General features: G+C 40.3%; 1 protein-coding gene across 4 annotated transcripts in view; it reads left to right on the top strand.

Moving 5' to 3' along the window:
* The first annotated feature begins 1,552 nt into the window (after nt 1-1,552).
* Nucleotides 1,553-20,048, top strand: part of RAP1GDS1 (Rap1 GTPase-GDP dissociation stimulator 1) — a 90,960-nt gene continuing 72,464 nt past the window's right edge. Inside the window, exon 1 of one of the 4 annotated variants that reach the window (XM_059471065.1) lies at nt 1,553-1,773. In XM_059471065.1, coding sequence (XP_059327048.1) covers nt 1,770-1,773 — 4 coding nt within the window. In that variant the 5' untranslated portion in view covers nt 1,553-1,769. The remainder of the gene's footprint in view (nt 1,774-20,048) is intronic. The other 3 variants (XM_059471064.1, XM_059471068.1, XM_059471066.1) reach the window with 3 other exon arrangements.

A 20,048-nucleotide genomic window follows, 5' to 3' on the forward strand; every position in this document is an offset into this window, starting at 1 on the left:
CCCCAGACAAGTAGAGGAGACATTTGGGACATAGTTATAAAGCCAAAGCAAAATTTATTGCTGAGTGAAAGAAATAAGGAGGTAAAAACTTAGGACAAAGAAGAATTTCAAACAGGGTTTGAAAATAGAGGAAAGCAGAGGAAAAAAATACAGCTTTTCACCACTTAGACTCATTTAAGAAACCTGTGTTTTTTTAAAGTACTGAATTAGATAAACCCTGCAGTTAAAAACCTAACATGTTCTGGTTTGAATTTCCTGCAGTCTCAGTGCAAGGAAAACAGTAACAAAACTGGTTGTGTTGTCCAGCTTTATAAAACATACAAATTTTCAGTATCAGTTGATCATAAATTTACGTATCTTCAGCATCAAGTTCTGCATACTGGGACAGTGGTTAACCCTGCTGAAGTCAATTACAAAATTCCACTATGTCCTAAGGAAAGAGGTGGTGAATCATAGGGCTGCAGCAAAGTAAATGGATAAACCCCAACATGTTCAGTCTGGACTCTGCAGAAAGACTGATGAATTATTCTTTGCTTGTCACATCACACTGCCCTTTTACAGGCATGAAAGCTCCTGGGACGTGTTCCAGAGAGGAAATCCCTGGCAGCTGCTGACTGCTGGTGAGAGGGACTACTGGTGTCAGTGAAGCCACTGTGGGGCATGATTCAACTAAAACTTTTTGTTTGCATCACTCATCAGAATTGTCCCTGGCCTATCCATTTCTACACAGCAAGCAAACCCCTATTTTCATGCTCTGTGGTCCTACTCTATTTAACCATACTTAAGGATTTACTCAGGTAAGACCTGAAGAATGAATACATGACCATGAGAAGATTTGGAAAATGCCACAAAAGCTACTCAATTCAACATCTCCTTCCCCCTCAAATGTTTTCCATGAAAATGCAATGACAATTGTAACAGCAAACAGTTCTTTATTGTTCCTTATTTTACAGATACTGAACTCGAGAGCAGAAAGGAATGGGGACCAATGAACAGAGACATTCGTTTTCTTGTTAAAAATGCCTTCCACACAGATCTACCTCGTGCCCTTCAGTTTTGGGTGTAAAACCTGGCATATTGGTTCAGCAAAACGTGCAGCACTTGGACATCACCTGCAGCTTCCTCTATTGATCCTTTTCCTCATAAAAACCACCTCAAAAAAAAACCCTTATACATCTAGCGTCATCTCCTCCTTCTTGGAAAACGCTCCTCCTTTGAGTCCGTATCATTAAGTATGAACTTTAAAGCGGCGGCGAGCGCCGTGTTTAAACCACCCCACGTTCCTCGCGGACCGAGGAACTGCGCACAGCGACGGCGGTGCGGGGATGTGCGGGGTGCACCCCGCCGCGCCCGCTCTCCCTCCATCCCCGGCAGCCGCCCCCGGCACCCGGCGGCGGCCCCACCCCAGCCCCCGTAACAAAGGAGGCCCGAGGGGCGGCAGCCGCCGCTGGGAGCGGTCCCGCCCCGCCGCCGCCTCCTCCCCAGCCGGGGGCGCTGCCGCGGGCCCCGCGCCGCCTCCTGTCTCCCTGCGCGGCTCCCGCCCTTCCCCGGCGGCAGCGGCGGCTCGGTGCGGCCGGGCTGTCGGGCGGGGTGTCTCCCGGCCGTGCCCGGATGTGCTGCCCTGACTCATAGCCCGCCGCACGCAGGCTCCGCGCCGCGTCTCGCTCCGCGCACACGCCTCCCGCGCCTCCCTCCGCGCCGGCGGAGAGGCGGCGGCTGCAGGAGCGGCAGCGGCAGCAGCAGGAGGCGGAGGAGGCCGCGGCGGCACCATGGGTAAGTCGCCCCAGCCCCGCGCTGTGCAGCCCCTGCCGCCGCCCCTCTGCCCCCGGAGGCCGCCGCCCTCTCGTCTCCGGCGGGCGGGAAGAAGCGGCCGGTGCAACTTTGCCATCGGCCGCGTCCGTCGCAGCGCCGGGGAGGAGGCTCGGGGCTCTGCCGAGCTCCCTCGGTTCCCCCGGCGCTGCCGCGGCCGCTGCCCGGCCCCTGCGGCGCAAAGTTTCCGCGGCTCCGCTGCGCTGCCGCCGCCCGCCGGCTGCGCTCAGTCCGGGCAGCTCCGCACGGCACTCGCGGAGCCGGGGCTGCGTTCGGGGTTAGAGGAAAGAGCAACTCCCCGGGTGCCAAGGGGGGCTCAGAGCAAGGAGTTATGTAAGGCACCCCCAGGACGCTTTTCCAGTTACTGTTTGCGTAATGGAGATAAGTTGGGGTAGTACGCTTAGATTGTTTTATAATCTCTGTTCATTGTTTGAGGAAGACAAGGGTCCTCCTATTTCTCCGTCTTTTAGAGCGTGAATCGTGTCCAGAAATGCAGCCATGTTACCTCTCCCTTTTTTGTCTTAAGATTATAAATTAAGTAGTTTCACGCTGATTGACACTTGTATGGAGTGCCTAACAAATGCTACACGAGACCGGGAAGCACGGTATTTGGGTTTTCGTAACAGAGCTGCTGTGAATTTCTCTTGCCTTCTCCACCTCATTCTCTTGCACAAAGCTACATCTCTCCCGGTATGAAACAGCTACCATAAAACAGATTTTCCAGAAATCTGGCTGTAATGTGGATCCCAGGGATGGGTAGGAGGTGCCCACGTTGAGCTGCCAAAGATCCAGCCAGTCTGCCAAACGTGATGGTGGGATCACGGTTGCAGGTCCATAGGGCGAGGAACTATGGTTCACAACCAGGCTAAGGAGGTGGCAGCTCCTGAACTCGGCTCGGCGATTTGACATCAGCACTTCCTGTGGCCTTAGATATATCAGTAGTTTCTTTGCAGATCACATGCATCTTTCACTTTTAACTAGAAGCTTCCATGGAAGGAAGCTGTTGCTCTGCCTCGGTTTTTCTGGTTGCGAAATGAGGTTAAATACTTATTTAACTCCTGTAAAGCAGTAGAAAACCTTTGGAGAATCACTCAAACTAGAAGCTGCCAGGGTCAGATGTGAGGAATAACTGTCAGATTTCATCAGAGATAGGTTAAACTCTAACAATGTAGTGAAGATCTCTTTTTCATGAGGGTTGAAAAGGCAAAATACCAAAATTTAGTTTGCCTATGCTTCTGGTCTCCATTTATAAAGACTATTAGTCTCCTCATTCTGGTCAAAGTCTAGCTATTTTGGCTTTCGAAAATAGTGACTTCAGGGCACCAGCTAAAACCTGCTCAGAAAAGCTGGTGCAGGATGAGCACATCACTCCTTTTTGGAGGAAACTACACTTCAGTTTCAGGCACGTTTGTAAACAGCTTGGGAATCTGCTACTAAATCTTGCTGCAAAAGTAAGAGTAGTTATAATTATTTTCAGGAAGACTGAAATAACTTGGCTGTTATTTCAGCACCTGTCCATAACTGCCCAGAGAGATTGCTTGTGAAAGCACTGAGGAAGGGTTTTTTGGGGCTTTTTCTATTCTTCACATATCAGGGTCTGATTCTACTGCCTCTAAAATCAAAGCAAACTAAGTAGCCTCTGCAGCAGCTCTTGTGTGCAGCACAGATTGAAATCAGTTTCACCTTAGCTGACAACTGTAGTGACTTTAAATGTCTAAGATCAGTGTTTAAGCTTACACAGTCAAAGCAGTAGATTCCCTCCTTCAGGTTATAACTTTCTTTTTGGTAACACATAGCACAAAATCTGAAAATCCTTAGAATTAAATCAAGGATGAATTTGTTCTTCCAATGGCTTTTATATCTTCCAGAAATCATGCTCAACAAACAAGTGCTTGTGGCAAAGAGTGCAGTGATATCTTACATTTAAACATATAGTCTTTTCAGTATGTATGTAGGCTGACATAGTATTAACTGGTTTCTATACTAAGATATAACATGGAAGCCCAAGCAAATTTCATGTCAAATCAAAAGATTTCTGTAGTTAAAAATACTTGTTATGCATACATGGATCTGCCTTTTCTTTACTCTATGAGTCTTCTGCTGTACTGTTTCCATGTGTGTGTTCCTCTGAAGACATTACCATGGCAGTTGTTTCCTCTGGGAGGTTGCTCTTTCCTTTCAGTAACATGGGCTCTTTCCAGAATTGTAACTTCTGTTGCTTGCATTTATAGTTTGTAAAGCTGTATCTGAGTAGAGTTTGAACACTATTCAACTTTTGACTTTGAGAGGTAGGTGGCCTTAAGTAGACCTGGCAGTGGAGAATTTATAATACTTTAAGTGACATGTGCACCACCACTACTTTATTTCTGTTGTTACTAAAACACAAGGCTTTTACTTTTCAGTTACTAATGTAACTGCAGTTCACCATGAACAGTCCCTTTCCTCAGTCAATTCTTGGTTTTAACCTCAAAAAACACAACTGGTAAACTCATACAATCACACTGTATCCAAGAAAATCTTTCCAATTTAGAGCAGTGACCTATGGTGGTTATTGTAAGCAGGCTGCAATTATTACTCAGATGTAAATTAATGAAATAAAAATTAGGAACTCTGTTACAATTTAACCACTCAGCAGTGATCCATTGAGCCCAGAAGATTGAAAAACACAACATATGAGAGTTTGTATGCAGAATACAAGTACAGGATACAGTTGTTTTCATGTCACTTATCACTTTGAAGTGTCACAGTCTGTAATAGTGAAAGCTCATAAAAATATTCTTCCATTTTGGGAGCCCTGGTCTTGTTAGCAGGAAATGGAAGGCAGCCTCTGCTCAGACATAGGTGTTCACTTGGGCTACAAACTGCATAAGCAGCCTGCTAGGCTCAATGACTAAACATGTAAGATTCCCAGTCTATAATGTAGATGGATTTGTTTTAGTACTGTCCACTTAGTTATCAGAACAAAGATTTATATTACTGCTCTCCTCCCAGATATACTCGATTTTCCCTTTCCCTGAAGAATTAGCATGTGCAGCCAGCCTCATGGTTGTGAAACACTACATTGAAACTGAACCACAGAGCAGCAGGGTGTAACAAACCATTGCCTATCTTCAGGGTGATGGTTCATGAAATAAAGGAGGCAGGAGGATGTAAAGCTTGATGTGTGGCTGTGTCCAGTATTGCTTTTGGGAAGATAGAGTAGACCAACCTGGTTTTGATCAAAAAAATGTAATCAGTAACTTCAGATGAGACAAATGAAAATTAATGGGAAAAAGTCTTCCACCTTGGGCTCTTTTGCTAGTTTTCTTTTATGAAATGTGAATCTGACAAGAGTTATGTCAATTGCACAAAAAGATAATTTGTACTTCTTTTAAAGTTTTTGCTAAAACAATGAGACTTCTAACACCACCACCAGCATATTAGTTCTAGCCAGCCAGAATACACCTGTTTAAGCAAGTTTAAAGGGTTGTTAGAATTCTTGAAAAAAATGAGGCTGCTTTTGGTAAAAGTCTTCTCTTTAAAACATAAACAGAGAAGAAGCTGCTTTTAGACTGCATCTCTTGCTTCAGTAAGAGCACACCTTGAAGTGTGCTTTTAAAGCAGCCCGAAAGGTTAGGTTACTTCTGACTGACCTTCCTCAATGAATAACTGTTCCTGTGATCAGGCCAATATTTGTGTTCTTCTGTTACTGTGTGAGACTGAAACCAACCAATTTTGTCTTTAGCTTTAGGTTAAAGGCTTCATTCACAAGTATGTTTCCTGAGAACAGAAGATTCAGAATTAGTTTCAGAAGCCTGTGAGGAACGCCTGGCTTTCTGTAGCATCAAACTCAAAGAGGAAAGGGCAGAAGAACAGCTGAAACCTGAAGGAAACAAAAGCTGTAATAATGGAAATGAGAAAGCTACAAAGACAAGAATAGAAGAGAACAGAAATCCCTTAAGGGAAATGCATGAAGGGAGAGAAATACTAGAACTAAAGATGGATGAATAGAGCAACAGAGGACAGAAATAGGAGGAAGAAAGAAGGAAGTCTACTCTATGTCGTTCCCCACAATATAAAGACAATAGCTAGGATAATGTAAATAAAATCAGATAACTATTACTTTCTTGGCTTTTTTTTTTTTTTAATAGTACCAATTGTATGCTGCTGACAGTGCTTGAGAAGAGCCATTATAGTTTTCCATCATTCTCAAGTAAAGCTGAATTATTTCTGGAAGTTCTCAGAATTTACTTATATGTATATAGGTAAAACAAAAAGAAGAGACCAGCATAAGCAAGTATTTGTTCAAAAGAGAGTGAAAATAATGTCATTACTGTTTGACAGGACAGAAGGCTATGGAGATTGTTCTGTGGCATCTGTCAAGGAGGTTGCTTATTATTCCTTCTTAACTCTGTCACAGGATGAAGTTCATGTTTTAGGATAACAAAGGGACATTAGATGGTGACCTAGTTACTTATGTAAGAGAAAACCCATTTTTCACTGCTGACTGGTCCACCTGGGTCTGTTCACATGCTGTGCTGGAGAAAATGAGCATTCCTGCTGCCTTGATACTATCAAAGGCATTAAGTTTTAGATGCTAACTTGTTTCCAGATTAAAATGAATTAGGAACTACATCTAAGCTTCTGGAAATTAGGTGTCTTGAAATGTTAATATGTGTTCTCCAGCTAATGGAGAAGTTTTTCTAATGGCAGTGTGAATTTTAATTAGACAAGGAGCTTTTCCTACTAAAGGATTTTAAAAGTAGCAGCTTTCACTGCAAGGACAATCTCCCAGGGCCACTTTTTGTTAAATATGGTATAGAAATTTTTTTCTATTTACAGATTTTATTATAATGGCAACCAAATGAAATTTGTTTTGGTAGAGTAAAATGGTAGTTAAAAGCTATGTATTTCTGAATAACTAAAAGTTCCTTTTAATGCAGAAACATAGCTGATGTGTATTAGAATTTATGTGTGCTCCAGATATGCCTAATAGAATTTGTAAACCCTCTGGAACAAGTGGCTATGGTTCAGGGAGCCTCAAAGCTGTGCACAGAGCCTGGCGACGTTTGTTCAGCCTGAGAACGGCACAGCTCTGGCTTAGGGAGCTTTGAAGTTGTGCAGAAACCCTGGTGATCTCATATGGTTCCTAAGCTATAGTTCAAGTAGATTACAAAGTTGGCAGATGCCCAGAAGAATTTGTCAAATCTATAAACCAGATAACTGCTGTTCATTTTATCTCCAGGTAGAGGACAGAATTTAATGCATGAAGCTTTGGATGCACTTGCAAATAATTACAGCATGCACTTGCAAATAATTACAGCATGCCTTAACTGTACAAGTGTAAGTGTGCACAGGCAAGGCATGTGTCTTAGAAATATCTCTGACCTGAAGCACTTTCAGATACAGCTCCACAAATTATGATAAGAAATGTCAGGGAAAAAATGTGTGTATGTCTGAAGTAGTTGAAGTTAAGAGTATGCATAAACTGACAGCATGGATGAATGTATAAAGTTGTGTTAAACTTTGCAGTTTAAAATAAATTAAATGCTTCCATGATTTCTATTTCTAGGTCAGACAAATGTATTATAAAAATTGCACTAACACATTTAAAAATCAGGGGAAATAATTTTTTTTTAAATCACACTCTTGCAAAGGAAATATTTTTAGTGGTCTACTTCAACAGTAGGTCCCACTTCCTTCTCATTTAACAGCTCATACAAACTTACTGCCTCCTAGTTGTGTATTATAGGAACATCTGAGGCATTTATCAGTTCTGAGCTTTTATCAAAATACTGAGCTATTCACTGTGTTAGCAATAACTCAGCGAGGTTCATGGAAGTTAATCAGTGTTTGAATTCATCAGTCAGTTCCATCCACTGATACATACCAGTCTGATGGACACAATGGTTTTGAACACATATACAAAATTTATGTATAATTTAAAATTTTTGTTGACCCTTCCTATCAGTTGACTTTGGTTTGACAAGTCTTTTCAGTATCTGATTAAATCCAGTTAATCAAGTACTTAAATTCACATGGTTGATAGCAGCCTTTCAGTTTTCCTGTGTACGCTCTGCAAATGTATTTGGGAGTAAGACTGGACAGAGAGATGGAGCCTGAGAAGACTGGGATTGAAGGAGGAAAGCAGCTAAGCATTATAGGATGGATGATGTGATGAGGATTGAACAAAACCCTTTAGAAATTTGTCAGGGCTGCCTTGAGCCTGTGGGAAACAGACCTCTGCTTGGGAGACCTGGGGAGGTGACAGCTCAGCATCTCGTGGTAGTCTTGAGTCTTATTTCCACTGTCAGCTGCCTGTACATTTATGGTCTTCATGATGTACTAGCATGGAGCATCAAGGCACAAAACCTGGAGGTGAAAATCCTGTCCTTATTGCCTTCTTTATCTTTCAGTAATTGCCTTTACCTCTAGAATACATCTGTGCAGAAAGAACACCATGTACAACAGGGTACTCACCTTCCTCTCATCCTGTCTTCTGTACATTAGAGGATTACACTTGGAAGAGAGCTCTCATACTCAGCGCTTGACAAACTCTGCTTTACCCCTTTTGCCCTTAATTATACCCAGGCTGGGAACTAAAATTGTATGATATGGATTAATTCTGTGAATGGGAACTGAAAATGCTGCCAGCCTAGATCTTTTACATAAATATCAAAATCAGACAAACCTGAAAATCTTCAAGTCTTGGTAATCTCTAGGGTGAGTGAAATGTTTGGCTGGGGAGCTCTGCCTATTGCTGAGGGTGCCTTGCTCTCCAGCAGCTGGGATCTCCTCTTGGGAGCATATTTAGAAATGCTTCCTGTCTTTGATGTTAGATATGACAGTCCCAGTGACTTTAATTAGACTATTTTAACTTTCCTAGCATTAAATGAAACCTTACAAGCACATGCCACTATTTACAGGACCAGTAGCTTACCTTTTCTTTGCTTTAGCCTTGCTAAGTTCATTCCCATATCCCTTTCCTGTGGAGAAATTCCGTCATGTTCACTGTCAATAGCACCCAGTACCCTGCAGGCAAAGCTTGAGTTCAGTACTGCCAAATAGCTGCTTTTGCTACATGAAGGCTTTGGAATGATTCCTTAAATCAAAATGCTCTTTTATCTTGACAGCAGGAACAAAGCATGTGAAGAGAAAACGGTTTTAAAACCAAAGCAGGATTGTACACATCTTTCTTATCTATATCTTCCCTGTCCACAGAATGTTTAACTTACCCCTCCTGGGCCTTTGGTGGAACTGACTGAAGTCAGTCTTCTGAGCCTGCTCTATTGGTGATAGCATCTTCTGTATCTGACCACTTCCTTCTGCAGTCCTTCATGTGCGCTCTGGGCATCACTGGATCGCTGGCCATGGTAGAACTCTGTTGTTTAAATACCTGAGACTCCCTGCCTGAACTGCCTGAGCAAGTGAAGAGGAAATGCAGTGTGGCCCTCAAGAGGAGTGGCAGCAGCAGTGTAACAGTTACGAGGCACTTTCGTACTTACTGCTCTCTCTTTTTTTCCTTCTCCCTCAAGTGACTGGGAGCCACAGTTTTTCCTCCTTCCTCTTCCTTGCTTGTGTTGAATGATTTTAGGATCAGGGTGTTGTTCTGTGGGAGGAAAAAAAGGACAACCAGAACAGAGAAGCAGTCTGTGAACACGTTTGTTGTAAAAATGTCTGGTACAATCAAATGAATTTAGAAATCCACTAATACACTATAAAAATACAAATTTGCTCTCATCCTGCAAATCTTGTCAGGCTTTCTTACCCGTTTCTCTGCAAAGCTCAGGGAGAACATATAGACATGCTGGCTCCTGCCATATGGAATTACAGGAAAAGCAGGGAAGCATTGGTGATTGAGAGAAAGGAGGAAATTGTATGTAAGGAGATGCTGGCAGGAATCAAGCAGGTTTTGGGGGCAAGAAAGTTGGCTTTTTTTTTAAGCTTTTGCAATGAAAATCCCATCACCCATTTACAGCAAGATAGTGCCTCAGTCAAATCAAAGATAGTAATCAATTTATGTGCAGTAGTGCCCGAAATACAGTGTACACTTTCCAGGCAGAGCCCGCCTATCTCTATCTGATGTTACAATGTATTTATTCAGTTCTTTTCTAGTTTGCCTAATATTCTTTTGGTTCTCTTTGTACTCTCTTTTCACAGCTTTCCTATTCCTTCAGACTTCTTTATTTCATTGCCCAATTTTCAATATTGTCTGCTCCCAGTTAGCTATTCTTTTCCATCTTCCCTTCCATCTCACATTCTCTCCTCATCAGGTTCTTTCTTTATTAGTTAAACCCATGACAGCTTCTTTTACCATATACCCTTTTCACCATCTTTGCTAGGGAAAGAATTGAAAAACTGGTGCTCAGCTTTGTAATATCAAGATTTCAAGACTTTTGAAGTGGTTTGGGTTTTTTTTTTTTTCGTTATTTGGATTTTTTTAAATGTTCTTTTCTTTGGTTAAATATCAAGTTATTTACAACCAGCTTAAAATCATGCTTCAGTTCTGCCTAACGTACAATAGGTACATTATATAAAAGAATGTATCTTGTAGGAAAGAAATTGTACAGAATTGAGCCCTATTTGTGTAAATGCTATTTATACAGCATTCTTGTACCCCCACAAAGCCCACACTGAGCACCACTGAAGTCATTGGGCTCCTGCTTTTTTCACTTGCCTGTGCTACAGCTTCAACTCTCCTGTTTTGGTGAAAGTATGTAAAGTGGCAGGGTCACTCCACCCTTTCATGGCATATTGGCTAACCAGCTGATGCAGCTGGGGGAGGAATGCAGACATTGGACTGATTTTGACCATCAGAAGCACTTTTTTCTAGGAACTTTCTGTTCCTAGAAATGCTGCTATACTAGTACATAGCCTCTGAAGGAACTTGCTAAATGAAGAAAGAGCTATATTTGATGATAGAGAAAACTATTTGGTAAACTTGATTTTTCTTTCAAATTGATGGAATTATGTAGTTTATATAATTTGTTATATCAAAGAAGAAACCAATTTAATGTGGAGATTATCATGTTAGAACATCCTTCTGTAAAAGGAACAGTAAGCACAGTGCCCTAAGCTATTAATTTACATACAGTGACCTTTGTTCTATCTTGTAGCAGCATAGAGAAAATTCTGCACTTCCAGAATGAAATTCACTTTGTAGCCATTAGGTGATGGCTTTTGATGTTTTCTGATATTCCCAGAAAATCTTAGGAATTTCTCCTTGAAAGACGTTATGCATCTAATCACACATACATTAGTCTGGACACTTACTTCTCCAAAGGCAAGAATGGTGGAAACAAACAAAAAGCAATTCAGTCGAATTTTTGGAATGCAGCTTCATCCCAGACATCATCTGAAGTGTCTGCTTACCTTTATGAAGGTCATAACTTCTCCCTGTACAAGGTATCACAGTTCTTTTTTCTGCTGTTGAGAACAAGGTAGAATTTGAGACTTCTCCCACAGTCTCTGGAAGAAACTGGCAGAGTTCTCTTGTGAACATAAAATTTGAGTTCAGTGCATGCACCCAGCTCAAAACAGATGGCTGGAGAGAGAAATGCCCTAGATAATCCAGCACTTCAGTTAAGCAAGGGGTGGCTTGTTTTATGTTTTCTCTTTTTTTCTTTAAATTTATATTAAATAGGCTTTTAAAAGCAACAGCTGTGCACTACTGGATTTGGTTTAGCCTACTTTTAGCTCTTCCACTTCTGAACAGGTTTTGTATTTCAGTGATCACGACAGTGAGGTATCTCTTGGAAGTGAGTATACCCAGCAACTACTTAAACTACTTTATTTCTAAAATCAGAAGTTGTTATCAACAAAACAGCATCTTTGGCTGTACATAAAGAACTTCTGGATTTTTGAAAGCTGGTCAATAGGCACATTTAAAAAATAACTTCGTTTTGGCAGGTTTTTTGAAAGACAAGGCTTTTCTGCTTGACCCTTTCTAATTTTTAAAAAATATGTAGATGAGCCTATTGGTTTTTTCCCATCACCAGAAGTTTATTTTTTACAATCTGAAATGAGCTGAGGCGTCTGTTTCTAGAGTAAGATTAGACTGTCTTTGGGCAGACATGTAAATCTGAGATCAAGGAGTACATGTCAAAATTGAAAACTCAGAAATTCTTGCAAGCCCCTGATTTTTAAATTTCTTTTAGCTCTCTGACTTCTGGCAAAAGCAGCTTTATAACAAAAAGGCCTCTTCTGAGCTGGGTCACAATTTGGAATGAAAATCTTTATGTTTTAACAATATTTGTTTTAGCACTCACTTGTCAGCATCTCCAAGAACAACCAGAGTGGGGCTTTGATGTCCACTGTGGTGTTGTGTTTATGTAACAGATTCTGTACCACTCAGGCTTTGATCATGTAGCATGTGTTGGTGTTGGATTTTGGTTAAGTTCTAACATTCCAAGGCTCTGTTCAAGTTTAGAAGCCCAGTTTTGCTTGTTTAGGTGAGCATACTATTCTGCTCTGTGTATGAGGAACTAATTTGTTGCCAGAATTCAGCATATCATCTGAATCTTTTCATTCTAGAGGTTTCTGCTGCTTCATCTAATGTAATCTAAGGGTAATACAAAACCATCAGGCAAAAAAACCTGTGGTTGCTTTGACATGAAAGATCTGCATGCTCAACACAGCTTATCAAGAGGCATTGAGGCATTAATTTAATGAAAGTAAAACTTACATTCAGTGCTGAGACACGACTTCTTTGAATTGAACACAGAAAACTCTATCAAATGACAGGTTTACATGTGTGTTGTGGGCTTAAGTGACGCTGTATTGCAGTGCCTTACATGACCTGGTTGCAGAGCATTTAGAAAAGGTAATCTGTTGAAACCAGCTTTGCTGCTGAAACCTCAGTGTAGTCAGATTATAGCCTCAGTTCCCCATTGCCCTGTATTATGTATACAGACTGCAGATTTGATTTAAGATGGTATTTGGGCCCAAATTGTAGCTTTTATATTCTGCTTGAGCATATATGACCATAGGATAATGGGTAATTAAGTGATGCATAATAAAACTATGCCCATAGTGCCTTCATATTTGAGATGACTTGTCAAAGTTTCATGTTTAAATACTCATCATGGTTTAGTAGAATTATTGACTTTATGATCTACAGACAGAGGGTTTTGGGTTTTTTTTGCAGTGACTCACATCTGTGAAAGCCAGAAAAAGTTGCGGCTGTTTGGTACCCTGGAGAATTTGAGGCACAGGGGAATTAGTTGTATTCTCAAATGACAAGCCAGTTCAGTGTATCATGTTGTCAGATAAAGATGAGAAAATCTGACTTCTCGTGTATTAGAGAGAAAATGTAGACATGCCAGCAAAGAGTGACAAACAGTTGCTGAAAAGATAAGAGAACTCAACTCTGTCTTAAAAAAAATTCCTCTGAAGAGGTATCTATAAGCATTAATTCATCTAAATAACCTTTTACTTGCAAGAGTGTTTAATTGTGCAAAAAATGAAGCAGGTAAATAAAACCAAGCTTAAATTTAGCACACTCAAATCTCTTTCTATAAAAAAGGGGAAACAACAAGACCAAGAGAGTGGATGGTAAAAAGTTGTCTTCCTTTCTACTCCCATTCTCATGCAGGATTTAAAGTTAATCTATTGCATAAGGTTGTGATTGACCCAGATGGGGAAATAGAAATTAAGTGAAAACTAGATTTTTACCTTGAACTCTGAAATGTGAAAGTAAACAAGTAACATAACAAAGGCAGGCCATGCAAAAGAAATATTGATTTGATACATGTGAAAACATTTGTTCCTAAAATGTGGTTTTCTAATGGGACATTCCATCATGAACAGAGATTTCAAGGTGCAACATGTGCCACAATGACAGCTAGAGGTTAACTCAGCATTTTCAAAGGCTTATGTAAAGACCAAAACTACTTATTCACTTCAAAATATAAAGTTTCTAGATATTATTTCATTATATATGCATCGCCTCCTAACAGTTAATAAGCTGTGAGGTTCCAACTGCTTGCTTTAATAGAAAAATTGAGAGTTAATATACTTTTGCAGCTCTACTAGTAAACAGTTCACAAAATAGTCTCTGTGGTACTTATGTTCCATTTGTGTCATGTATACTGTCATCTCACAAATTCTGTGGGAATTTTTTAAAACCTAAATTCACATTTTTAATGCCTTCTTTTTCTCTTCAAAGATATAAATAATTAATACTCTTTCCTCAATATTGAAATGTTGTAACAGAAATCAAGCCTCATTCAAACTCCTTTTATTTTGCCTTTACAACTGGAGACCCCAGTAAAAGGGAGTCTGTCTTCCCTGTTCTTCACAGTTATGCTCACACCATGGAATAATATGAAGGACTTACCAAGTCAAGCTAATTTTATATCACAGTCACCAATTTGCTTTTTCCTAGTAGTAAGACTTAGCTTGCATGGTATTTCACAATCACAGTCTATCTTCATATATATGAGAGTTCAAGAAGTACCAAAACTGCATACACTGTTGAGTAAATATCATAACAAATGAATCATAATAAAAATATTCTAAAATTAACATATTGTTTGCAAGTGAAAGGAAATAATTTTAGGTGTAAAAGGAGTAATTTTTACTTGTGTTTGAGATCTTTTCTTCATGAGCCCCAAACTGCTACCTGTTTTGTAAAGCAAAAGAGTACTTAACCTGTTTGGAAAGAAAAGGAAAAGATCTATTAAATGAAAGTTAGATAGCAGGACTAGTCAGATGATGAATTTTCAAATCAGTGCTCTGCTAATTTTTAGAAGGACTAAGCAGTTACATTTGTGACACAACAAGACTTAGGCATACCTGCATGTCCTACCTGGAGACACCGCGGTAGGAACAGTGAAAGTGTTTCGAGATGAAATTTGAAAGAGGTTCATGGAATCATAGAACAAATACCTAACCACAACTTGGGAGAATTTTGAGGTGGTTGAACCAGGTCACCTATGATTTTGTGCAGTTACTGCTTGCAACCTCTGTAGTTTCTGTAACATCCTTTCAGGTAGTTCCAGGCTTCCCCCTTAGCCTCCTCTTTGCCAGACTACAGAGACCCACAAGCTGTTACACATCATGAGTTGTGAGAACATGACCATTTTGATAGTTCTGCCCAGTTTTGCAGTGTCCTTGATCTGGGACATACAGACCCAGACATAGAATTGTGGGAGACACAAATCCCTGCAGGCATCAAGCAGAGCCTCAATGTGCTGGTCACGCTTCAGATGTAACATGTAACAGTTTGCTTTGTTTACTTGGGAAGATGCTGCTGCCTCATGTTTTACTTGGCATCCCTGTAACCCCTGGGTCTTTACAGCAGTGTGTTCCCAGCCTGCCCTGGTGCTTGGGGTTATTCTGCTGTAGCTGCAGAACTTGACACTTACCTGTGTTGAACTTCAGGAGACTTCTGTTGATCCAGTCCCCAGGTTTCTGGACAGTGCCTCTGGACTCCTCTTTGGTGTGCCAGTTGTTACTCCAAATTCAGTGTTGTTTGCAAAGATTACAAATGTGTATCTGCCTTTAGGCTATAGGGGTTTCAAGCACAAACTGCATACTCAAAATCTGCTGTTCAGCCAGTCTGAATAGGGCTGGCAGATTTATGTTTGACTTCTTGATAGTATGCAAAGCAATGATGAGCCCTTCATAACTGTGACTCCAGGAAAATTAAAGTTTATTTATTATTTATAAAATACAAACCCTATTTATTTATTAAGGATAGTTAAAGTCTGTATACTTGAAAAATTGCCTAGGAGTGTTTGTCAGTTACTACAAGTAACTGTGCCTTGTACTGACTGCAGTTACAATTAAGCACAAGTTAATGCAAGTGGATAGAGGATGGCAAACCTTTGTCTGTACACACCCACCAGGCTTAATTCTGCAAAATCACACTGGGGATGAACATGGAATATAAAGACGTAGCCTAAATAGGATTTCAGCTCTTTCTGTGCTACATTACTTATTTAGCTGATGAGAAATGCATTCAGATTGACTTGCAGCAGCAGTTAATGGGAAACCGATGGATCCAGATCTCCCAGCCATTCTCATGAAAGCCCTACTGAGCTCCCACCCTGTCTACATGTTGTTGATGTAATCTTTTTGGATTTTAGTACAGCTTTCAGTGCTTTTCTTTGATTCTATGACATGACCATGTTCTTTTCCAGATAAGCAGAGGAGAGTGCATACCTTGAGCCTTCTTTGACATGAAATATGATGATCTAGAACATGTACTTACAAGCTCTCTTGAGTCCCACACTTCAGTCATATCCACACTCTGTCTGTCGAGGCCATATCTGTATTAATTAGAGAGATAAAAGCCTCTACCCAAATTAAGTTCTTTTATTCCAACACATTGTGCTTTTACTTGTGTAATATTACTAATGTACTTTTTTAGCTTTGGTAATAAATTTTTGGCAACATGGAGGAAAAGGACGCTTTTCCAAGATAGATAAATCTATCCTTGCAAAGTTACTTGGTAGCATCCTCCAGTTTTTATCCTTCTAGAGCACCTATGGTGTTGACTGTAGGACAATCAAAAGTTCTGCACAACTAGATCATAGTTCCTTTTGCTCTGCACAACTTTTGCTCTGCACAACTATCCTCTGCACAACTAGAGGATAGTTCCTTTTGACAGAAGCATTTAATACTTCTCTAGTGGCACATAACTGGACTATTTTTCAAGAAGACTTGAAACTTCAGTCTAAAAGGGTGATGCTGACCAGATGTGTTTCCTGGGATATTTTAGATTTTTCAGCACTACTAGTTTTTAGTTCCCTCTCTCTGGGCTTTCCTGTACCCTTTTCTATGGAGGAGTCTGGCCCTGGTTACATGTGACAGTGCTGATGTGGAGTGGGGGAGTGCTTAGTCTGAGAAGGTCTGATGCCTAGATAAGATGTAGAAGGAGCTAAGCGTGTCCTTGTGTTGAATTTATAACAGATTTGAAATTATCAGCAGTAACCAAACTACTATTCGTTGTGCCCAGCTGCTTGGCTCAAAGGGACCTGAGGAAGGAGAAAGACTTTGTATCTTGTTCTTATAGCTGAATGATCAACTTTCCTGATAAATGCTGTTTTAAGGATCAATTGCTTACTGTATTAATTAATAACATTCAGTAACATTCCATATTATGCTTTTATGTGTTAATAAAATGGAAAGTAAGAATATTTCACCTGCTGATATTCTTTTAAATTTTTATTCTTATATGCAGCTTCTGGGAGTAAATAGGATATGGCCAGCAACAAAGCTGCTTTGCTCTGTGCCTGCTGATACAGAAACATCCTTTTCGTTTATTCATTTCATTAAAATATCAGCATATCTGCAGTAGTTAAAAGTGACAACAGCTTTGGGTTTAAGCATATTCTACACATTTACTCCATGAAAAGTCTCTAAGCTTTACCCTATAAAGTGTGACACCTTCTGAACTATTGTTTTCTCTACTTCCCCTTTCTTCCTCTTTCAAAGGAATTATAATAGCAACCAAAAAGATGCAGGAGAAAGAAAACCACAAAACTTACTAGGAGAGAGATTCTTTTCTCAACTGTGGTCCCTTTGTGGCTAGCATCTGTGGGAGTTATAGATGCTGAACAAGAGGAATTTCCTTGGTGTAAACACTCTAAACAGAGGGTATATAAAGGACTGTGCTGTTCCTTAATGTTGGTGCAAGATGCAAGTGGAGGATGGCCTAGGGCACATTGGTGATGTTTTTCAGACTAGTGACCTACCATTGCAAAGATTTTTAGTGCCTCTTGACTATTTACTGGTCCATAAATAAGTGCACTCAGTTATGCCAAAGGCTGCCACATCCTTGTGACATGCTGGAGCTAGTCAGGAATTGCCTCAAAAATCATGCTGGGTTTTGACTTCTGTTGTTTGTGTCTTCCTTCTGAAGTATCCCTGCTTCTTTCCTTCCTATTGGCAAAAGGACTGGCAGCTGATCAGTAGCTCAGTCCTCCTAAGAGTCTGTATAAAAGAAATGCCATGAATATCCTGGAATACTGTAGTGGCAGTTTCTCCATAGCTGCCTGGTTAGGGGCAGACTGCATTTCACATATGCTCTGAATTTTAGGTGCTGGTTTCCAATGTGGCATTTAGAAACCTGAGCCAAGAGTTCTGGCTGTGTAAATAAAAAGTGCTTGGAGAGTCCAGAAGAGGATGAACTTCCAAGCTCAGCAGGAAATCACCCTTAATTAATATGCATGCCATTTTCTGATCAGCATGATTTCTGCCTTAAGCCCAGGGCTTGAAATTATTTCTTAGAGCTGGATGCCTGCATGTTTTCTAAGGAAGTTTGAAACCTTTTTCTTTTCAAATGTGAGTGGAGGAAGAGGCACAAGTGGGTTACCAACTTTGCCTTCTTTGGGACAGGCACATCTTTATGCAAGGAAGAGCTCCAAAAGTCAAAGCTTTTTTTCTGCCTGAAATTAAAGCTGTACCCTGAAACTGACCAGGATTTAAGACCCAATAGTGATGTGTGTTCCTACTGTGTTAGATAAGGCATATTTTTTAAAGGTGAAGGGTTTTAGTTCAGGCACTTTTTTGTGTGACTACTAATTTTTTATGCAATGGCAATGACTGTTTAATATACAATTATAGAATTGGTAGGGTTGGAAGGGACATCAAAGGTCATCTAGTCCCAAGCCCTCTGCAATGGGCAGGGACACTTTTCACTAGAACAGGTTGCTCAAGCCCCATCCAATATAAAATATGTCTCAACAGAAGAAATGAAAGGTATTTCAGTCCTCACATGAAAAATACAAAAATTTGATTTGAGTATGTTTTGGAGAAATTTTTATTAAATCCCTTCAGGTAGAGGATAGCATTTGGTTTATTTTCATGTTCACACTAATGTGCAAAAGGTACTTTCAAATTGTTGCCATGTGCTTTGTGTTGGATTCTTTCTCCCCAGAATTCCTCTGTTGCCTGTGTTTACAGGACACATTGGAAGCAGGGCCTAGAAGAGCCATACCCTCATAGATATCAGTAATATATGAATTTGGTTAATAAGCTGCCCGAGAGAACTAAGAGAGTTCTGGATTTGGGCATAAGCCAAATGCATTGGAACTTAAAAGGAAAAGTAATATTTCTCCAGAATCTGGTGTCTGATAAAAGAGTCTGGAAGGTAGGCTTCCTCCAGTCATCTCTGCATATAAACTTGATGCTTTTTTCTTCCCCTGTGATTTAGGGATCAGTCAAGATCTTCATGGTCATCAAAGGAATAAATGTCTCTGAGAGTACAGTGGGCATTCTTCATTTGGAGACATAGCATGTTCAACTGTATCAAGTTGTCACAGATCCTTGCATCCCTTGTGAAATGTATCCCAAGGACTTGTTTGTACTTCCCATTTGCCCTTCATCCTTGAGACCTGCAGACTGTGTGCAGAACCTGACCCCTTTCAGTTTCTGTCAATATGACTCTTTACCTAGTCTGAGAGCTGGTTATTAAGCAGAGAAAGCAAAGCACTCCTCCACTTTGCACACAGTCAGACCCTGCTTGTGGGGGAAGCAAATGACTTGCAATTTAATCTAGTGAATGGCATTTTGCAGAAATTTTTCATCTTTAAAACTTACATTTCTTTTTGAAAAGAAGTCTTGCTTGTCTTTTTTATTAGGCCTCCTGTAAATATGTATCTCTAGGGAGCTTTTCACTTGTTTTTGGGATGTTGCCCAAACACAGTTGATTGAATGGGGGATTAATAGCTTAATTAAGAGTCCTGAGATTTAAGACATAGGAAGTAGCCCTCTCTTTCTGAGATTTTTTTCCCCCTGATTTGTGCTGTCAGATTTTCTCTCTCCAAAACCATATTTTCAGTGCATACCTATTGCATCATCTCACTCATTCAAATACTTATCACAGTTTTTTTAAGCAATACTTGAGGACCGTAACAATTGGATTGTGATTTATCCAGCTGTGCCCATGTACTGTAATGTGTGCATCAGAACATCAGTATGATGTTTACTGCATTGTCACTCTTGTATGAATTTTACTAAATAAAGCTCTTAAAGGCTAGGCAGAGGTTAATGATCACTTATAACTACAGCAGCCATGCAGAATACTAGTGGGTTTTGTGAAAATTTTTGTTTCAAACAGGGTTATATTGAGCAGTTTGTGCATCATTTTAATTTTGCCATCAGATTCCATAGTTTTGTGTCAGTCTTACATGAAGACTCAGTTGAATCCTTTTCCTTTAGAGAGGATCTGAGCTGATCCCATCACTGCAGTGTTTTTATTGATGCTCTACATCCTATGCATTCCTAGGTGAAAATAAATAACTGCATTAATA

This window comes from Ammospiza nelsoni, chromosome 4, assembly GCF_027579445.1.
Source record: "Ammospiza nelsoni isolate bAmmNel1 chromosome 4, bAmmNel1.pri, whole genome shotgun sequence".
NCBI classification, from domain to species: Eukaryota; Metazoa; Chordata; class Aves; order Passeriformes; family Passerellidae; genus Ammospiza; species Ammospiza nelsoni.